Source organism: Gobio gobio (genome assembly GCF_949357685.1).
Source record: "Gobio gobio genome assembly, chromosome: 4".
Taxonomy (NCBI): domain Eukaryota; kingdom Metazoa; phylum Chordata; class Actinopteri; order Cypriniformes; family Gobionidae; genus Gobio; species Gobio gobio.
In genome coordinates, this window is record NC_137100.1 from 62,117,652 (window position 1) to 62,133,764 (window position 16,113).

Here is a 16,113-nt window from a genome sequence, read left to right on the forward strand (position 1 = left end):
ACAAGAACTTATATGGAGACATTTTTGCACCATATCTTGTTTTTTGCAAGCATTTTCATTAATGTTGGTGGCATTTTTTCCCCAAGCCACCCTTAATGTCCGCGTGATGCAGGGAGCGGGGCTTTTTTCGAGTGTAAGCGGAGGCTTCTTCTGTCGCAAGGCCCGTTTCAAGTGAAAACATAGCAAAGTCTGACAAATAAATGATAGGATAGACAAAAATAAATAGGCTAATGAATGAATGCATTTCTAATAAAAAGAAATATGACCCAGACTACAGTAAATACATGTTCACTTGCAAAAATGACAATGTCTTTTAAATACTTTTGCATATTGCTAGTATTAAAGGTGCACTATGTAAAATTTTTTCAGTAAAATATCCAAAAACCACTAGGCTAGGGTTATATATATTTTTCAGTTGAGTACTTACAATATCCCAAATGTTTTCAATAGGGGTGTAACGGTATACGTATTCGTACCAAACAGTTTCGGTACAGGGCTTTTGGTTCGATGCACGCCTGTACCGAATGGTTTCTGAGTGCAATCTTTAACAGTTAACAGTAGGCTTGTTTTAAGCGCGGAACACACTTCAATCCGGGTTCCCACACGAACATAAGTATTCAGTCCATTTTATCACGAAATTCAAATGATAAATGCCGTTTTGACTCTCTATGTGGCGTGACTGATCACTGATCACAGTTCAAGCGGCCGCGCGACGCGTGAACGTGGTCATCTGTGAAGGCGATCGATCATCTCTTCCTAAAGAATAAACATGAATGACCATCTGAAGGTATACTGAGAATACATTACAACTTACTGTCATGTATCATATGTGGTGTAATCGCTAAATCAGTGTTTCAATGGCGGAAAGACGTCAATTTAACTGCTTGTAAACTAAAAAATGTAATTTAACGTTAGCATCACATTTACCTCAGGCAGTCATTCAGTGTCCACAGAATTTTATTCACTAGAAAAATCAACTCTTTCACTAAATATATGCACTATATTAGCCTATATATTCATTATATTCTACTTGTTAGGGATGTCTTGATTATTTCATGCATGTTAAATAAACCTGTCATGAAAATGACAGACACTGTGTATAAATGATTATATTTCAACAACGAATTGGAGAAAAAACAATTTTATAATTAGATTTAGAAGTTAATGCAAAAACTGCCTTATGTGAAGTTACATTTGCATACAATGTGTTATTTGAGTGTTAGTTATTATACCTAAAAATAAATAGCTACTGAATTTAGGCTAATAGTTTGGGCTCTGTTGTTAACCTTTAATATTAATGCGCAAGTAAAGGCTCCCTATAATTTACAGAAATATATTCAATAAACGTTTAGTTATAATTTAATTCATTCAAGGACAGACACTTTTTTTCTTCTTCAGTAAACCACTGTTTAATAAAAATAAATAAAAAGCCATTTTGTAAAACTGCTGTACTGAACTCGTACCGAACCGTAACTTCAAAACCGAGGTACGTACTGAACCGCCAACTATTTGTAAATCGGAAGAAAATTGCTATTTTAAACAAAGGAACCGGGACGTGTGAGGGAGTCGCCTGTCAATGGCGTCATATCTGCGTTCCCCTCGGTTTCCGGTTTTATTTTGCAGAAACGCTTTACTCTCACTGCAGTGTGAACAAGTGTCATAGCAGCCGCCGAGCGAACGCTCAGAGTAACATCATAACATCATTTTCAACACATTCGGGTGTATCTAATATGATAAGCAGAGCTGCGTTAGCACCTGCGTCTATGCCATAATAAAAGTCCCGCTGCTCGCGAGGTGTGTGTTGCGTTCATCTTAACAACAATCGCTCTAGCGGCCTTGCTCAGCTCCACAACACTCGGTTAATAATCACATCCATGAACATGATTTCTGCCCGAGTCCTATCCTGACTCTTTTCCACCGGCTGTGAGGTGAAGACCACATGTCCCAAGATTCTGCGCTCAAACTTGCCGCCATCAAACTACGCCTTTGTTTTGAATAGGCGACCTCTAGTGGACGGAAAAGTTACATTGTGCAGCTTTAATAATTTTCAGTGTTTGAATTTGAGGATTATTTTTCATTATTGTAGATAATCTGTATCAGGTCACCACTTGATGTCCACTTGAACATGGACTTTTCCCTGAAGCAAAACCGGTTGAGAACCACTGATCTAATGCATGTAAATGATACTCTCACACAGTCTCTGTCTGCTCTCTTTCTCTTTTAGTCGGATGAGAACGACAGGCGGGTGAGTGCTGAATGGGTGTGGGATTGGTCCAGTCGGCCAGAAAACCTCCCGCCCAAGTAAGATTTATCTTTAATTCATTCTTTGATTCAGGTGCAGCCTATGTTCTTAAATCATGTTAATCTTTTCAGTTTCCCTTCTAAAGTGACAATGACGGTTGATGGATAGTAATTAATACATGGATCAGGTATAAATAGACCTGAGTTTTGTAAGCAGGAGTTTGTGAGACTTGACTGTTGGTAAAAATTTAATCCAAACCCTTTACTCTGGTCTTGAAAGTGAGTATTATATACAAATATGTATTGAAAATAATACTTCACCCCAAAATCTTAATTTTATTTAAAAAATTTTTGCTTGCAAGAAAGCCTATTTATGAGATCATTAAGCTTTTTTGAGTTGAAGTCGTTTGCATTACATTAATACAAATCTGCAAAAGACAATATTAAGTACACTACCTATTCAAAATGTTGGGTTCAATAATTGTTTTGACTAGAATACTTTTATTGCATTAAATTAAATTGACCAATGCATTAAAATGGTCAAAAGTAGCTGTGAAGACATTTATAATCTTACAAAACATTTCTATTACAAATAAATGCTGTTCTTTTGAAATGTATGTTAATCAAATCCTCAGAAATGTATAAGTTTCCAATATTAAGCAGCACAACTGTTTTCACTATTAATAATATATATATAAATGTTTCTTTGAACAGAAAGTCAGCATATGAGAGGGATTTCTGAAGGATCATGTGACACTGAAGACTAATGATTCTGAAAATTCAGCTTTGATAACAAGAATGATTATATCCCAATATTACTGTTTTAATGTATTTTTGATCAAATACATGCAGCCTTGTAAGAGAATTCTTTCAAAAACATTTTAAAACAATCTTACCAACCCTAAACTTTTGAACAGTAGAAGTTAGTAGAACATTACTTAATTCTATAGATTTAGCAGAGAAAAAACAGCCAGAAAGCCCTAGAATAGATAATAAAAAAGATGAAAAAATGTTGTTCTCAGACTTTTTTTGTTTTGCACATGATGCCAGTTAACAGTCCTAGATAAAATTATGCTTATCAAGGACGTTCATGCGTCATTATGGAAGAAAATAAATGAGGTGTTCTTGTGTGCTGATGTGTCCTTTCAGAATAACGCTTCACAGATTGCCAGTTCCCGCTGTAGAGCGTTTGACCTCCGCTAGCCCTGCATACCTCTGCTTAAATCTCAGAGAGGATCATTCAGTCGCCGCACAAAAATAGCTTGTGCGCCACACCATGAGTCAGCGAATCTGAGTTGGCTCTCTAGAGGAGAAACTTCTTAATGCACATATCATTACAGATAAAACCTTGTCACAAAAAACTTTTTGGATTGCAACCTTTAATGATGTAGGACTGCAGATTTTAGCAGTAGAAACTTGATGCCATTAAAAGCAAAAACCTTTGAGAAAGCACTAAAAGCTTTACTTTGTCAATGTCAGTTTTCATGACGGTGCACATCTACGCACTGTGCAAATATAAATCTTGCTGCACAAATGTTTCAAAGGTTATATGAAATCAGTCTTTGGAAACAGAGCTGATGTAGAGTCATTTAAAATGAAAACGCTTGCATTAAATTTGATCGTTTCATCGGTTAGTCATTGCAGCCTTTTATTGCATAAAAAAATCATTAAAATTGTTAAAATACACTACTCCACTTTCCTGCATCCGAGATAAGAAAAGTGAGCTGTGATGTTTAAATGTCAAATGTCTTTTCATCAAACTTCTTTGCATATTCATTTGCATGCATGAGGTCCAGTCTGACTGCATTATAGCAACACGCTTTATTTGATAGGATAGACAAGATTTAAACTGGGATTACAAAGCTGAATTTGGCTTAATCTGTTTTCAGGGAAATTGAGCTTAAAACACATTGAGAAACACATATTCTCCAGCCTGATGTGATATTTGTTTCAAATGCATCTATTAAAGGGGTGTTCAAACTTGATCCTGGAGGGCCACTGTCCTGCAGAGTTCAGCACAGACTTGCCTCAAGTTTCTAGTATGCCTAGTCAGAGATGGTCTTATCTTATTATTAGGAGATACGAGGGTCTGTGGCTCTACCATTGGAGAAAGCGTAATGGCTAACTTGGATCACGTGTGTCTTGATAACCAGTCACATTACAGCCTTGACATCATTGATGGGTGACAGTCAATCACTGGCTGAATCCGAAATCGCCCCCCCCCCACCTAAACCCTCCTTCACTATTCCCTACGTTAGTCCACTAATACAGTGCACTTGAAGGAGTGAATGAAAACGAGTGAGTGAAGTCGGATAATGCCCTATTTGAGGGTATAGGGGGCGATTTCGGATTCAGCCACTGTTTGCGGATACCATAGAAATTAACGAGAAGAGCCTTAAACTGAATCATACCTGTCACTTTTTTTACAAACAGCATTTTTTCCCACGGTGTAAACTCTAAAAATAGATAAATCCAAAATGAATGTTTAAGAGCAAACATATTGAAAATTAGCCGATGGGCTGTCGATTCATTAAACAATTAACTATTTCCTCACAAAAGCGGTGTGAAGCCTCTCCTCTATTGACATCCAAGTGACGTTGGCCTAGTAAGAGCTTGATTAGCTGGTTCAGGTGTGTTTAATCGGGGTTGGAGCTGAACTCCGCAGGACAGCGGCCCTTCAGCTGCAGGATTGGCCACTCCTGATCTAATAAGTATAAGGGCTTTTCACACCTAGTGCTGCGTTCCAGTTCGTTTTTATTATGCCTTTCACTCGCTAACTTCCCTCCGTCTCGTTCACTCGTATGTGCATCATTGCTTACGTTGCATGAGTGCCCACTACTGGCGGAACCTTTGCTATGGACTGAACTGGAACGTCCTAAGCCCTTGATCACTTGGAATCCACTATGGACTTGATTTTTTTTTTTGTTCCTTTCCAAAATTGTTTAATGCAGTATTCTATATGTATATAGGTGTGTTTGGGTTGTTTTAAATGTTAAAACTTTTTTTTATTTTTTTTATATATAATAGAGTTGTTTGTGGTGGCGTAAATTAAAAGCGATATGCGGTGACATCACAATCGTGTTGCATTGTGGTATATGAAGCTGCCTGAAGTGTACATATGAAGTAGTCTCGCTCTGTCAAAATCAAAATGTACATATGAAGTAGACTCCCTCGCCATCAAAATGGCGGCAGGGATTCCCCAGAGGGCAAGTGATTAGGGAAGTTCGCAAGTGAGTGTCTAAAAGTGGAGTGGAACGCAGCCCTGATCATTCTAAACCTCGGGTTAATGGAATTCTGGGTTAGCTTTCTTCACGTTTCACATAGTTCATAATTTACCCAGGGTTAACAATATTAAAAATAAAGCCATTCTTTACTCCTATTGACGCGTTTTCCAATGCCATTTGACATTTTCCCACTCAAATGCTGAAACTACTGTTTATACAATGTTTGCTGTTTCTTTGACTGTTCAAAAACGATGTGAATATAAAGCATGCGATTGGTTGTCAAATGTAGCTAACTGTAAAATTCAAATGACGAATCGCTTCACTCTGTACATGTTTGCTGCAAAAGCAGGGTTTCGTAACCCCTGGTAAAAAGCGGTGCAAACCCCACTTCTAAATAAACTTTACCTTGGGTTAAAAGAGGGGTTTAGAATAATGATAACCCGGGTGATTTCGAACACACACTCAGTGTTCGGCTGGTCTTGCTGTCAGAGCAGAAACTAAAGCTGCTGCTCTCCGTATGTTTTTCCGCCATCTCCGAACTCGTTCATATGTAAATTGCGTGAGCTTTTTTCGTCCATTAGATTGAAAGATCTGAAAAAGCCCATACATTTACCAGCCCATAGACCCTCCCCTAGAAGAAATCAGGACAGAAGTGTTTGAAAGTGGACAAAAGAGACGGATTAAAACACCAGGGCCCGTATTCATAAAGATTCTAAGAGTCCTCTCAGAAAACTCCTAATTTAGCTTAAAAACTTTTACGTAGGAGTCTTAGCTTAAGAGCTATTCGGGGCCGATCTGAGAGCAACTCTGAGCAAGGAAAATACAAAAACTTTTATCTTTGTGAAGAGGCGGGGCTGACACCGTTGCTACGTATGACACAGTCTTTTGAAGACTGTGATTGGTTGGTTGTCCAAAAAGGGGAAAAAAGGAGCGCTTTTAAGTATAGGGTCTATTCTAAGCCTTCACTTTGAATTTACAAGTACAAAATTGTCCTATTTTACCGTTCTCTCTCACTCACACACACACACACACACACACACACACACACACACACACACACACACACACACACACACACACACACACACACACACACACACACACACACACACACACACACATTATATATATGTACACTGAAAAATTTAATTAAGCATAATTAATTTGTGCTCGTTTAAATAATTTAAATTTAGTTTTTTTATTTTAATTTAAAAAAATGAATTGGTTTTATGGGACTTGCATGTGTTTTTGTTTAAATTGAGATCAAATAAATTGATTGCGACCACTTACGATAATTTTTTTTGTAAATTTAACAAATAATTTTTTTCAGTGTATATAAATCCTTTTATTATTTACCATGCTGTTAATTTCCTATAAGGTATTTGATTGGCTTAGAATTATAAACATTGTTCCACTCTTTCCAATTACACTGATTGCTGGCATGTCTATTTAATTGGTGGTTTGAAAGTTGGATTTAATGCAACAAACATGATCCCTGCACGATCTAATCTATAGCGTCTTAAGTCACTGTCATCCATTGTTTGCAACACATTTCTTCTCCCTCTTCGTCTTTGTGCCATTTTCTCCGCTGCTAAAGAAACTCTTAAGCCTCTTAAAAGTCCTCGTCCGTGCTCCTAACAAATTTGACCTTAAGACCTCTTTTAAGGGTTAAGATGCTTTCTGAATTACTTTTTTCTTTACTAGGATTTTTTAGTTAATTTTAAGAGTCTTAGAATTTTGTCACTAGGAGCTACTCTTTGCATTAAGATTCTTTATGAATACGGGCCCAGGTGTAAACGGGAATGTGTCTCCCTCGTCTATGTGTGATCCGATCGACCAAAACATCTTAATACCAGGTGTAAACAGGGCCATAGTGTCCGAGACCACAATGTAAATCTCAGAAAGAAACAAAGCAGTTTTGAATATTAGCATTTTTTTACATTTTAAACGAAGAAATGTTGATGTAAAATAAAAAAATGTCTGTGCAAAATTTCTGTATGACTAATTGAATGTCAGTAAATACATTTGATCATGACATTGATCATGTGACTCTTTGTAAATATTGTTCTTCAAGATGTAAAAATCTTGAAGAACAATCTGAAATCATGCTGGCAAACATGATCATCAGGTTTTGTTCATGTTGCTCCAGTGCTGCTGTCATTAACCCTCTGGGGGTCTTCGGTCATTTCTGACCCGAATTAAAAAAATATATATATTTTAAGAATCGTAGCTTCATCGGAATGGTACGGAACTTGGTGACTTTATTGGTACTTGGTATATGAACACACAAAAAAATTGGGGACAGGATTTGAAAAGTCTAAGTGGTCGTAAAAAAAATAGTCACACTCAGGTCAAAAATGACCCCCATAGGAAATGAATGGGAAATTGGCAAAAATATGAAAATACAGAGTATTTTTGTGCATACAATCTACAAATCAGCCAGGATGCAGAAAAAAGGACTCAACAGGGAAGGGGTGAATCTCTAAAACATCAAGAGTGAAAAACACAATTAGCTTTTGGAATGGCACGTGTTAATTTGTGTGTGCGCGTGTGTTTTTGTGTGTATACGTTAAGTGTGTGTGAGTTTTTTTGTCTGTTTTGCACTCTTGATGTGTTAGAGATTCACCCCTTCACTGTTGAGTCCTTTTTTTCTGCGTCCTGGCTGATTTGTAGATTGTATGCAGAAGAAAAACTAATTTCCCATTCATTTCCTATGGGGGACATTTTGACCCGAAGGCCCTGAATGTGACTATTTTATTTACGACTACTTAGACTTTTCAAATCTTGTACCCAATTTTTGGGTGTTCATATACCAAGTACCAATAAAGTCACCAAGTTTCGGACTATTCCGATGAAGCTATGATTTTTTAAAACATTTTTATAAAACGCAAGATCCACTATAGTGGTAAAAATGTGCTATTGTGTGATAAAAATGCTCAATGTGTCCACCGGATGGCACCGATCTCATTTAAAAAAATTGCTTTCATGAGGCCTAGGCTTGACTCTAAAATGAAATACAGCTTTAATAAAAAAAAACAAAAAAAAAATTATACATTATATATATAATTATATATAAATTTTTTATTATATTCAATGGGAAAAAAAGGGTTATAATTATTGCATAAATATTAATTATTAATCATAAAATTATCTCAAAACACCAAAAAAGAAAAGAAAAAATATTATTGAACAAAAAATTATTTTATTGATTTCACTCAAATCTTTTTTTATCTTAATCCCAAAAGAGAGATGCACCAAATACTGAGACATTTGCAGATTCATTTATGCTGATAAAACTATCATTTATAATGAGAAATTTCATATTAAATAAAAAAATGCAAAATGGACGGCACAGACTTCTATCTTCACTAGACATTTGGACTCCAGTGTATATATTAAGCAAGCATTTTCTGTAAAGCTGCTTTGAAACAATATGTATTGTGAAAAGAGTTAAACAAATAAACTTTAAATTGAATATATTTATATTCTCACATCTTCAGTGTCCCAAATCCATGTATGCATATCAGGATTAAATTGCTGAATGACCCTGATCTCTCTCTCTCTCTCTCTCTCTCTCTCTCTCTCTTTAGGGAGTTTGTGTTTCATCACCCAAAGCAGTCAGGCTCTCTGAGCGTGAGGAAGACTGAGGTGATGAAGAGGGGTTTGTTTTCCTCAGACGTGCTCCTCATCCTCCTGCCCTCGCTGCTCGCCTCGCATGCTCTGACGCTGGGTCTGGGGTGAGGCAGTTTCTCATATCATATTTCATATCATAGCCTAACATTTTCATTTTAATATCATTGCAAATCAGCGACTGCACAGGAAGCAAGTGCGATCAAATGTAATCAAAACTGTGCCATTCATATTTATCTATGCACAAAAGGTCCATATATATTTCCCTTTGTGCATTTCAATATTTTACAGAATTAAAGCACTCTTTATTTGCATAAAAAAGTGTAGGATTTTGTGGACGATAATCCCATACAACCCCATTGAGGTCATGCTTTACTGCACCACTGATTTTATTTCAAAAGATGATTGGCATGTTTATAATGCATAAACATGCCATTTTCAAACCCAACATAAGCCATATTTGCATTGAAAATCACGAGTCAGCATTTCTAATTTAAATACACCATTGTACACGTAGTGCTCAAACAGCCGAGTGTGCATTTTGCCATCCATAAGTGACAGCAATCTGTTTTTATTTGTTTCTGATTGGGAGTGTTTATGCATTTAAATGCAAGATTGAATCTGCAAAATTATTGGTGTGTATGTGAATGAAATGAAGTGATTGACATGAAGAGTTTTGGCCGAGAGATATACATACATGAGTGTTTTTACAAAATAGTATTGCTAATGGAGACAGTTATGATATTCACTTCACTTTTCTTCACCTATCAACACTTTTTTTTTTTCCCTCTTCTGTGCCTCACTAAAATTTCTGTCTCATGTAAAGTAAATCTGGTGGGCCACAGCAAGTGAAAATTTGTCCATAAATGCGGATTGAAGAGATTCTGCAGGAAACATTTTAGAATGGAGCTCCATCTTTTAATCTTTTCTTTTGTATCGCAGGAACCCATTTTATAACTGCCGCTCTGTCAAAACAATCAGCGTGTGTTTTTTTTTCTACAATTATGTACGAATTTCAAGCGAGTAATACCACAAACCTCCAGTTATGATTCATATGTAAATACATTTATACACTACTGTTCAAAAGTTTAGGGTTGATAAGATCTGTTAATGCTTTTGATAGAAGTCTCTTCTGCTCACCAAGGTTGCATTTATTTGATTAAACTGTAATATTGTGAAATATTATTACAATTAGAAATAACTGTTTTCTATGTGAATATATTTTAAAATGTATTTTTTTCCTGAGACCAAATCAAAATTTTCAGCATCATTACTCCAGTCTTCAGTCACATGATCCTTCAGAAATCATTCTAATATGATGACTTGGAAACATTTATGATTATCAACATTGAAAACAGTTAATATTTGTTTGTGGAAACCATGACTTATTTCTTTCAGGATACTTTAAAGTCACAATATGTACGATTTTTGGATTAAAATATCCAAAAACCACCAGAACAGTGTTATATATTTTGTTGACTTGTGTGCTTACACTATCCAAGATGTTTCAGAGAATATTAAAATCCAGAGAAATAAGCGATTTTAACCAGGACACTTTCACCTATCAATGACACCATACCCGCATTACCCTCGATTTACGGTTTTATTTTGTTGAAGTCATGGAAACACCAAAGACTCTTTAATAGTGTTTTATTAGACAGGTGAGCAGCTGTTTGGATACATTCATCAACAGAAAACTAATTATTGTGCAGTAATACAGCATTTTCTCCGTCATACAATATGTTTCAAAATTAATTTCAATTCCATTTAGCAACACAAGCCTTCCAATATTTATTAATATGATATTCTAATATCGATCTCTCCTGCAGTGAAACAAGTGTATCATAGCAGCTGCCGAGCAAACACACATAGAGTAACGTTAAAACATCATTTTCAACACACTCAAATATATCTAATGCGATAAAACAGCGCTGTGTTACGCCCCTTTTACGCATGAGTGGAAGAAGCGGAAGCGGCGACTGTGGCATAATAAAATAAAATCTCCGCTGCTGTCGAGCCTTGTGTCCCGCTCTTCAATCGCTCCAGCGGCCCCGTTCAACTCCACAACACTCTGTCCTGCTTCTGCTTCAGACTACAGTAACGTTAATAATCGCATCCATGAACATGATTTCTGCCCGAGCCCTATGCCGATTCTTTTCCACCGGCTGTGAGGTGAAAGACCACACGTCCCAAGATTCTGCGCTGATCTCGCCGTCATCAAACTACGCCTTTGTTTTGAATAGGCGACCTCTAGTGGTTAAAAAATACATATTGTGCCTTTAATGAATAAAAAAAGTTCAAAAGAACAGCATTTATTTGAAATAGAAATCTTTGTAAAAGTCTTTACTGTCACTTTTTGCTGATTTTAAAGTGTCCTTGCTGAATAAAAGTCTCAAACTTAAAATCTCAAACTTTTGACCATTAGTGTACACCGCTCAGATGAGGCTTCTCTGCCATCTTGGCTTTGTAAAAATGACTGTAGATCAAATGTAATCTTTGGCTCATGACGCTGTGAGTGTTTCCCTGCAGGGCCAGGGCCCCTGTGTTTGCAATAAATCAGAAACAAATAAAAATGCTTGTACTCAGACTCTCTAAAATGTATTGAGCTGAACAAATTGAATTTTCGACTTCCATTTTCATTATAGGCATTGATGTTGCATACAAAAGAACACAAATAAGAACTCCGATGCAATCTAAAAAAATGAGGACTGATGGCCAATTTATCTCTTTCTGTCTATTTCTTTCTTTTTTTTCTATCTTTCTCAGAATATACATAGGGAAACGGCTGGCATCCTCCTCCACCAGCACGCTGTGACATGTGACATTTGGCAGCTCACCGATTGGCTGAGACCGCTGCCGCTAGCACTGTAGCCCAATCAGGCCTCTTTTCTCCTCTTGTGATGGGCAACTGCCTCTTCTGCCACTGTCTGTCTCTGTCTGTCCCACCACAAAACGAGTCTGTCTGTCTCCAAAGGGGTCATATCGTGAGGAATCAAATTGTCCTTGATCTTTCCAGATAAAAGAGCCTGATGTATTATGACAATATGTTTCAGAATGATATACATTTCAGAACTTAAAGTTTTCTTCCTAAGAAGAGCATTTATTGAAACGAAGATACAAAAACAACTTGTTCTGAACTCCTCAATAAAAAAAGACATTTAGACCTAAATGTATTCAAATTGCATATACAATTTCTATCCATACAGTTTAAACATAAACTGTTAAACTGTTCTTAATGCGATGCATATTTTTCAGTCATACATGAATGAAACCGACAAGATTACTGATAAAAAACATGGCATAGTTTAACTATTTGCATATGTTTAATTCAATTTAATCATATTTTCAAAATGCATTTATTCAAATTGCTTTGAATAAGCATAAATATGTTAATTGCGAAAACAATTAAATGCATTCAGTTAAAAGTATGAACATGATGGTAAAAATATGGCTAGGTGTGGAACAAGCAATATTCAATTAGTTACAATGTATGAGATTAATATGTAAATAAATATGTAAACTTGGTTATGGTGTATTTAAAACACATTTAATCTCTTCGTACTATTACAGAAATAAAAAATCAAGTTTAACTATTTGTTTATGCTAAAACTCTGTAGTCAAAATGGATGAATTTTATATGCAATTCAAGTCTTAAATTTGGGCTTAAATTTTTCTGATGTCAAACTGATTAATATACGTTATCATGACTGACCAAATTTAGATATTAATTATTTGTTTGCTCAGAACAGGTTTAAAATGTTCAGGCGAAGAACTTTGTTTTTGGTGCAAAAACATTAAACCAATACATTTTAGCATTATATGTGGACCTCTGGAAAAAAATCAATCTGTGATATGACCCCTTTGACTCCTTGTGCATCTTTTTAAGACTACACTGTCACTCTAAATCTTTTTGTAGTTGTTTCTCTTTTGTTATCCATAAAGGACTGTGTCCACATGTGTGTCGTGTGTAATACAGTTAAAGGAATTTAGCTGAAACAGTGTAAATGAGGAGAAAACCAACAGTGCGCAAAGCAAAAAATATTATTATCTAATTTCAAATCAAATGCAATACATTCAGCTTGACAGGGTGTTTGTTTGGAGTATTTGTGGAGGAAATAATATGATAAATCTTGTGTTGCACTATTGTGTTTACGCTATAGAATCATTCCGTGATGAAATGTGAAGGCAACTGGAGCTCATAGTTTTTCTGGTCAGATTAATCTCGTTTGTAACGACTTGACCTCAATAAATGCCACTCTTACCACCTTATGCTTGGTCTGCTATTTTACTTAAACTATTGAGGATTTCACCTTTAAAAATGATAGAATAGTACCTTGTTTTATTGAGCTTGTACTGTATTGGAAAACAATGTAAATGTTGAAATGCAATGGTTAAATGAACTGCACTTTTTTTGAAAATACATTTTCCAACTCCCCTAGAGTTAAAGAGTTGAGTTTTACCGTTTTCGAATCCATTAAGCCGATCTCCGGGTCTGGCGGTAGCACTTTTAGCATAGCTTAGCATAGATCATTGAATCTGATTAGACCGTTAGTATCTCTCTCAAAAAAATGACCAAAGTTTCAATATTTTTCCTATTTAAAACTTGACTCTTCTGTAGTTACATCGTGTAACTCATTCCTGCGCAATAATCAAGGAGCTTTGCTGCCCTCCCATGGGTGCAGCGGCACAATGATATTACACAGCGCCTGAAAATAGTCCCCAGGAAGTTAGCCTATTTTCAGGCTCTGTGTAATATCATTGTGCCGCTGCACCCATGGGAGGGCAGCAAAGCTCCTTGATTATTACGCAGGAATGAGAGTTTAGTTCCTAGCCATATCGGCCTAGAAAATCACAACTTTTCATTTTCCGTCGGTCTTAGTAAACAATGTAACTACAGAAGTTTTACATAGGAAAAATATATAAACTCTTTGGTCATTTTTGAGAGAGATGCTAACGGTCTAATCAGATTCAATGATCTATACTAAGCTATGCTAAAAGTGCTACCGCCAGACCCAGAGATCGGCTGAATGGATTCGAAAACGGTAAAACTCAAATGTTTAACTCTAGGGGAGTTGGAAAATGAGCTATTTTCAAAAAAAGTGCAGTATTTCTTTAATGAATAGCTGACTCTAATATGTAGCTACATGGACTTGCTTTTAATCAATGTCAAGATTTTATGTTGAAATCTAAGTGGAGGTGTATAATTCTATTTTATGTGGTTACATTTTTTCATAATATTTTGTTACTTTTTCCCTGGTTCATTTCAAAGTTCCTGTGATGTGAAGATTAAAAAAAAAGAAGCAAATATGCTATGTATTCAAAGTCAAATTTCTAGAAGTATTTCATATCAGCTACACTCTAAAATAATAATGGGTAATTTTTCTAAAAAACAGTAAAACTCAACTGTTTAACTCTAGGGGAGTTGGAAAATGAGCCTATTTTCAAAAAAAGTGCAGTGTTCCTTTAATAAAAAGAACGTTTATAAGAGACACATGGAAAAATGTCCTTGAAATGCACAGTAGAACGCAGACAAAGGTAGTTTCAACCCATGTTTGGGTCAAATATGGACAAACCCAACCATTGGGTATAAAATGTAATTGAAAAAATTAAACCAATGGTTGGGTTTTTCCATATTTGCCCCAAACATGGGTGGAAACACCCCTGCATTCTTAGAGAAAGGTAATGAATGGAAGCGAGCCTTTTGAGTTCACTGTTCATATCACTAAAGTGTGATTCCCTGAATATGCACCAGAGGTCAGAAGTGCTCTAGTGCAGTGTTTCCCAACAACGATCCTGGAGGCACACCAACACTGCACATTTTGCATGTGTCCCTAATCAAACACACCTGATTCAAATGATCATCTTATTAGTGGAGACTCAAAGACCTGAAATGGGCGTGGCAGATAAAGGAGACATGCAAAATGTGCAGTGTTGGAGTGCTTCCAGGATCGTGGTTGGGAAACACTGCTCTAGTGTGCACTGCAGTACACACCAGCAGTTAATATGGGAGTTATGGCGAGGCTTTAATTGCATTTTTCTTTAGGAGCAGTTGTGATTTTTATACTGTACAAACTGTACATTCTCTCCCCTTACACTAACCCTACCCCTAAACCTACCCATCACACAAAACTCTGGACTTTTACATTTTCAAAAGAACTCTTTCTGTATGATTTTTAAGCTTGTTTCCTCATGGGGACCTCAATTTACACACACACACACACACACACACACACACACACACACACACACACACACACACACACACACACACACACACACACACACACACACACACACACACACACACACACACACACACACACACACACACACACACACACACACACACACACACACACACACACACACACACACACACACACACACACACACACACACACACACACACACACACACACACACACACACACACACACACACACACACACACACACACACACACACACACACACACACACACACACATACCTACTTAACCACAATGTGAGGACGTATGACTGGAAACCCTACCTTTAGGGACACCCCTTTCTGAAGGGTCTAGAGACAAAAGAAAGATATGACTGCACTGCTGGAGAAGCTGTGATCACAAATATCACTTGATTTTATCAATAAAAGCCTTCCTTAAAGACCTGATTTTTTACCTTCACTTTAGGGACATTATTTTATATGTCACTTTTGGGGACATTATACACAAACTCTGATGAAGTCATACTTTGAGGACATTGGTGATACACAAACTCTGATGAAGTCATACTTTGAGGACATTGGTGATACACAAACTCTGATGAAGTCATACTTTGAGGACATTGGTGATACACATACTCTGGTTAAGGTATACTTTCAGGACATTGTTGAGATGTTATATATTATTTATCCTAAGAAGACAGAAGTAGAATATTACAATTCAAAGTTCCAATACTGGACAGTGAAATCAAGCTAGTGCAGAGATACAGGTGTGAGAGAGTAACTGGGTTTCTTCTTTTCTTCAAGATCACTG

At 36.5% G+C, this 16,113-nt stretch overlaps 1 protein-coding gene across 1 annotated transcript in view; it reads left to right on the top strand.

The window, feature by feature from the left end:
• Positions 1-13,485, top strand: part of LOC307125788 (BCL2/adenovirus E1B 19 kDa protein-interacting protein 3) — a 30,099-nt gene extending 16,614 nt beyond the window's left edge. Inside the window, exons 4-6 of the mRNA XM_079815904.1 lie at positions 2,225-2,301; positions 9,056-9,202; positions 11,862-13,485. Of these exons, the coding sequence (XP_079672030.1) occupies positions 2,225-2,301; positions 9,056-9,202; positions 11,862-11,910 (273 nt within the window). The 3' untranslated portion in view covers positions 11,911-13,485. The remainder of the gene's footprint in view (positions 1-2,224; positions 2,302-9,055; positions 9,203-11,861) is intronic.
• Positions 13,486-16,113: the final 2,628 nt, after the last annotated feature.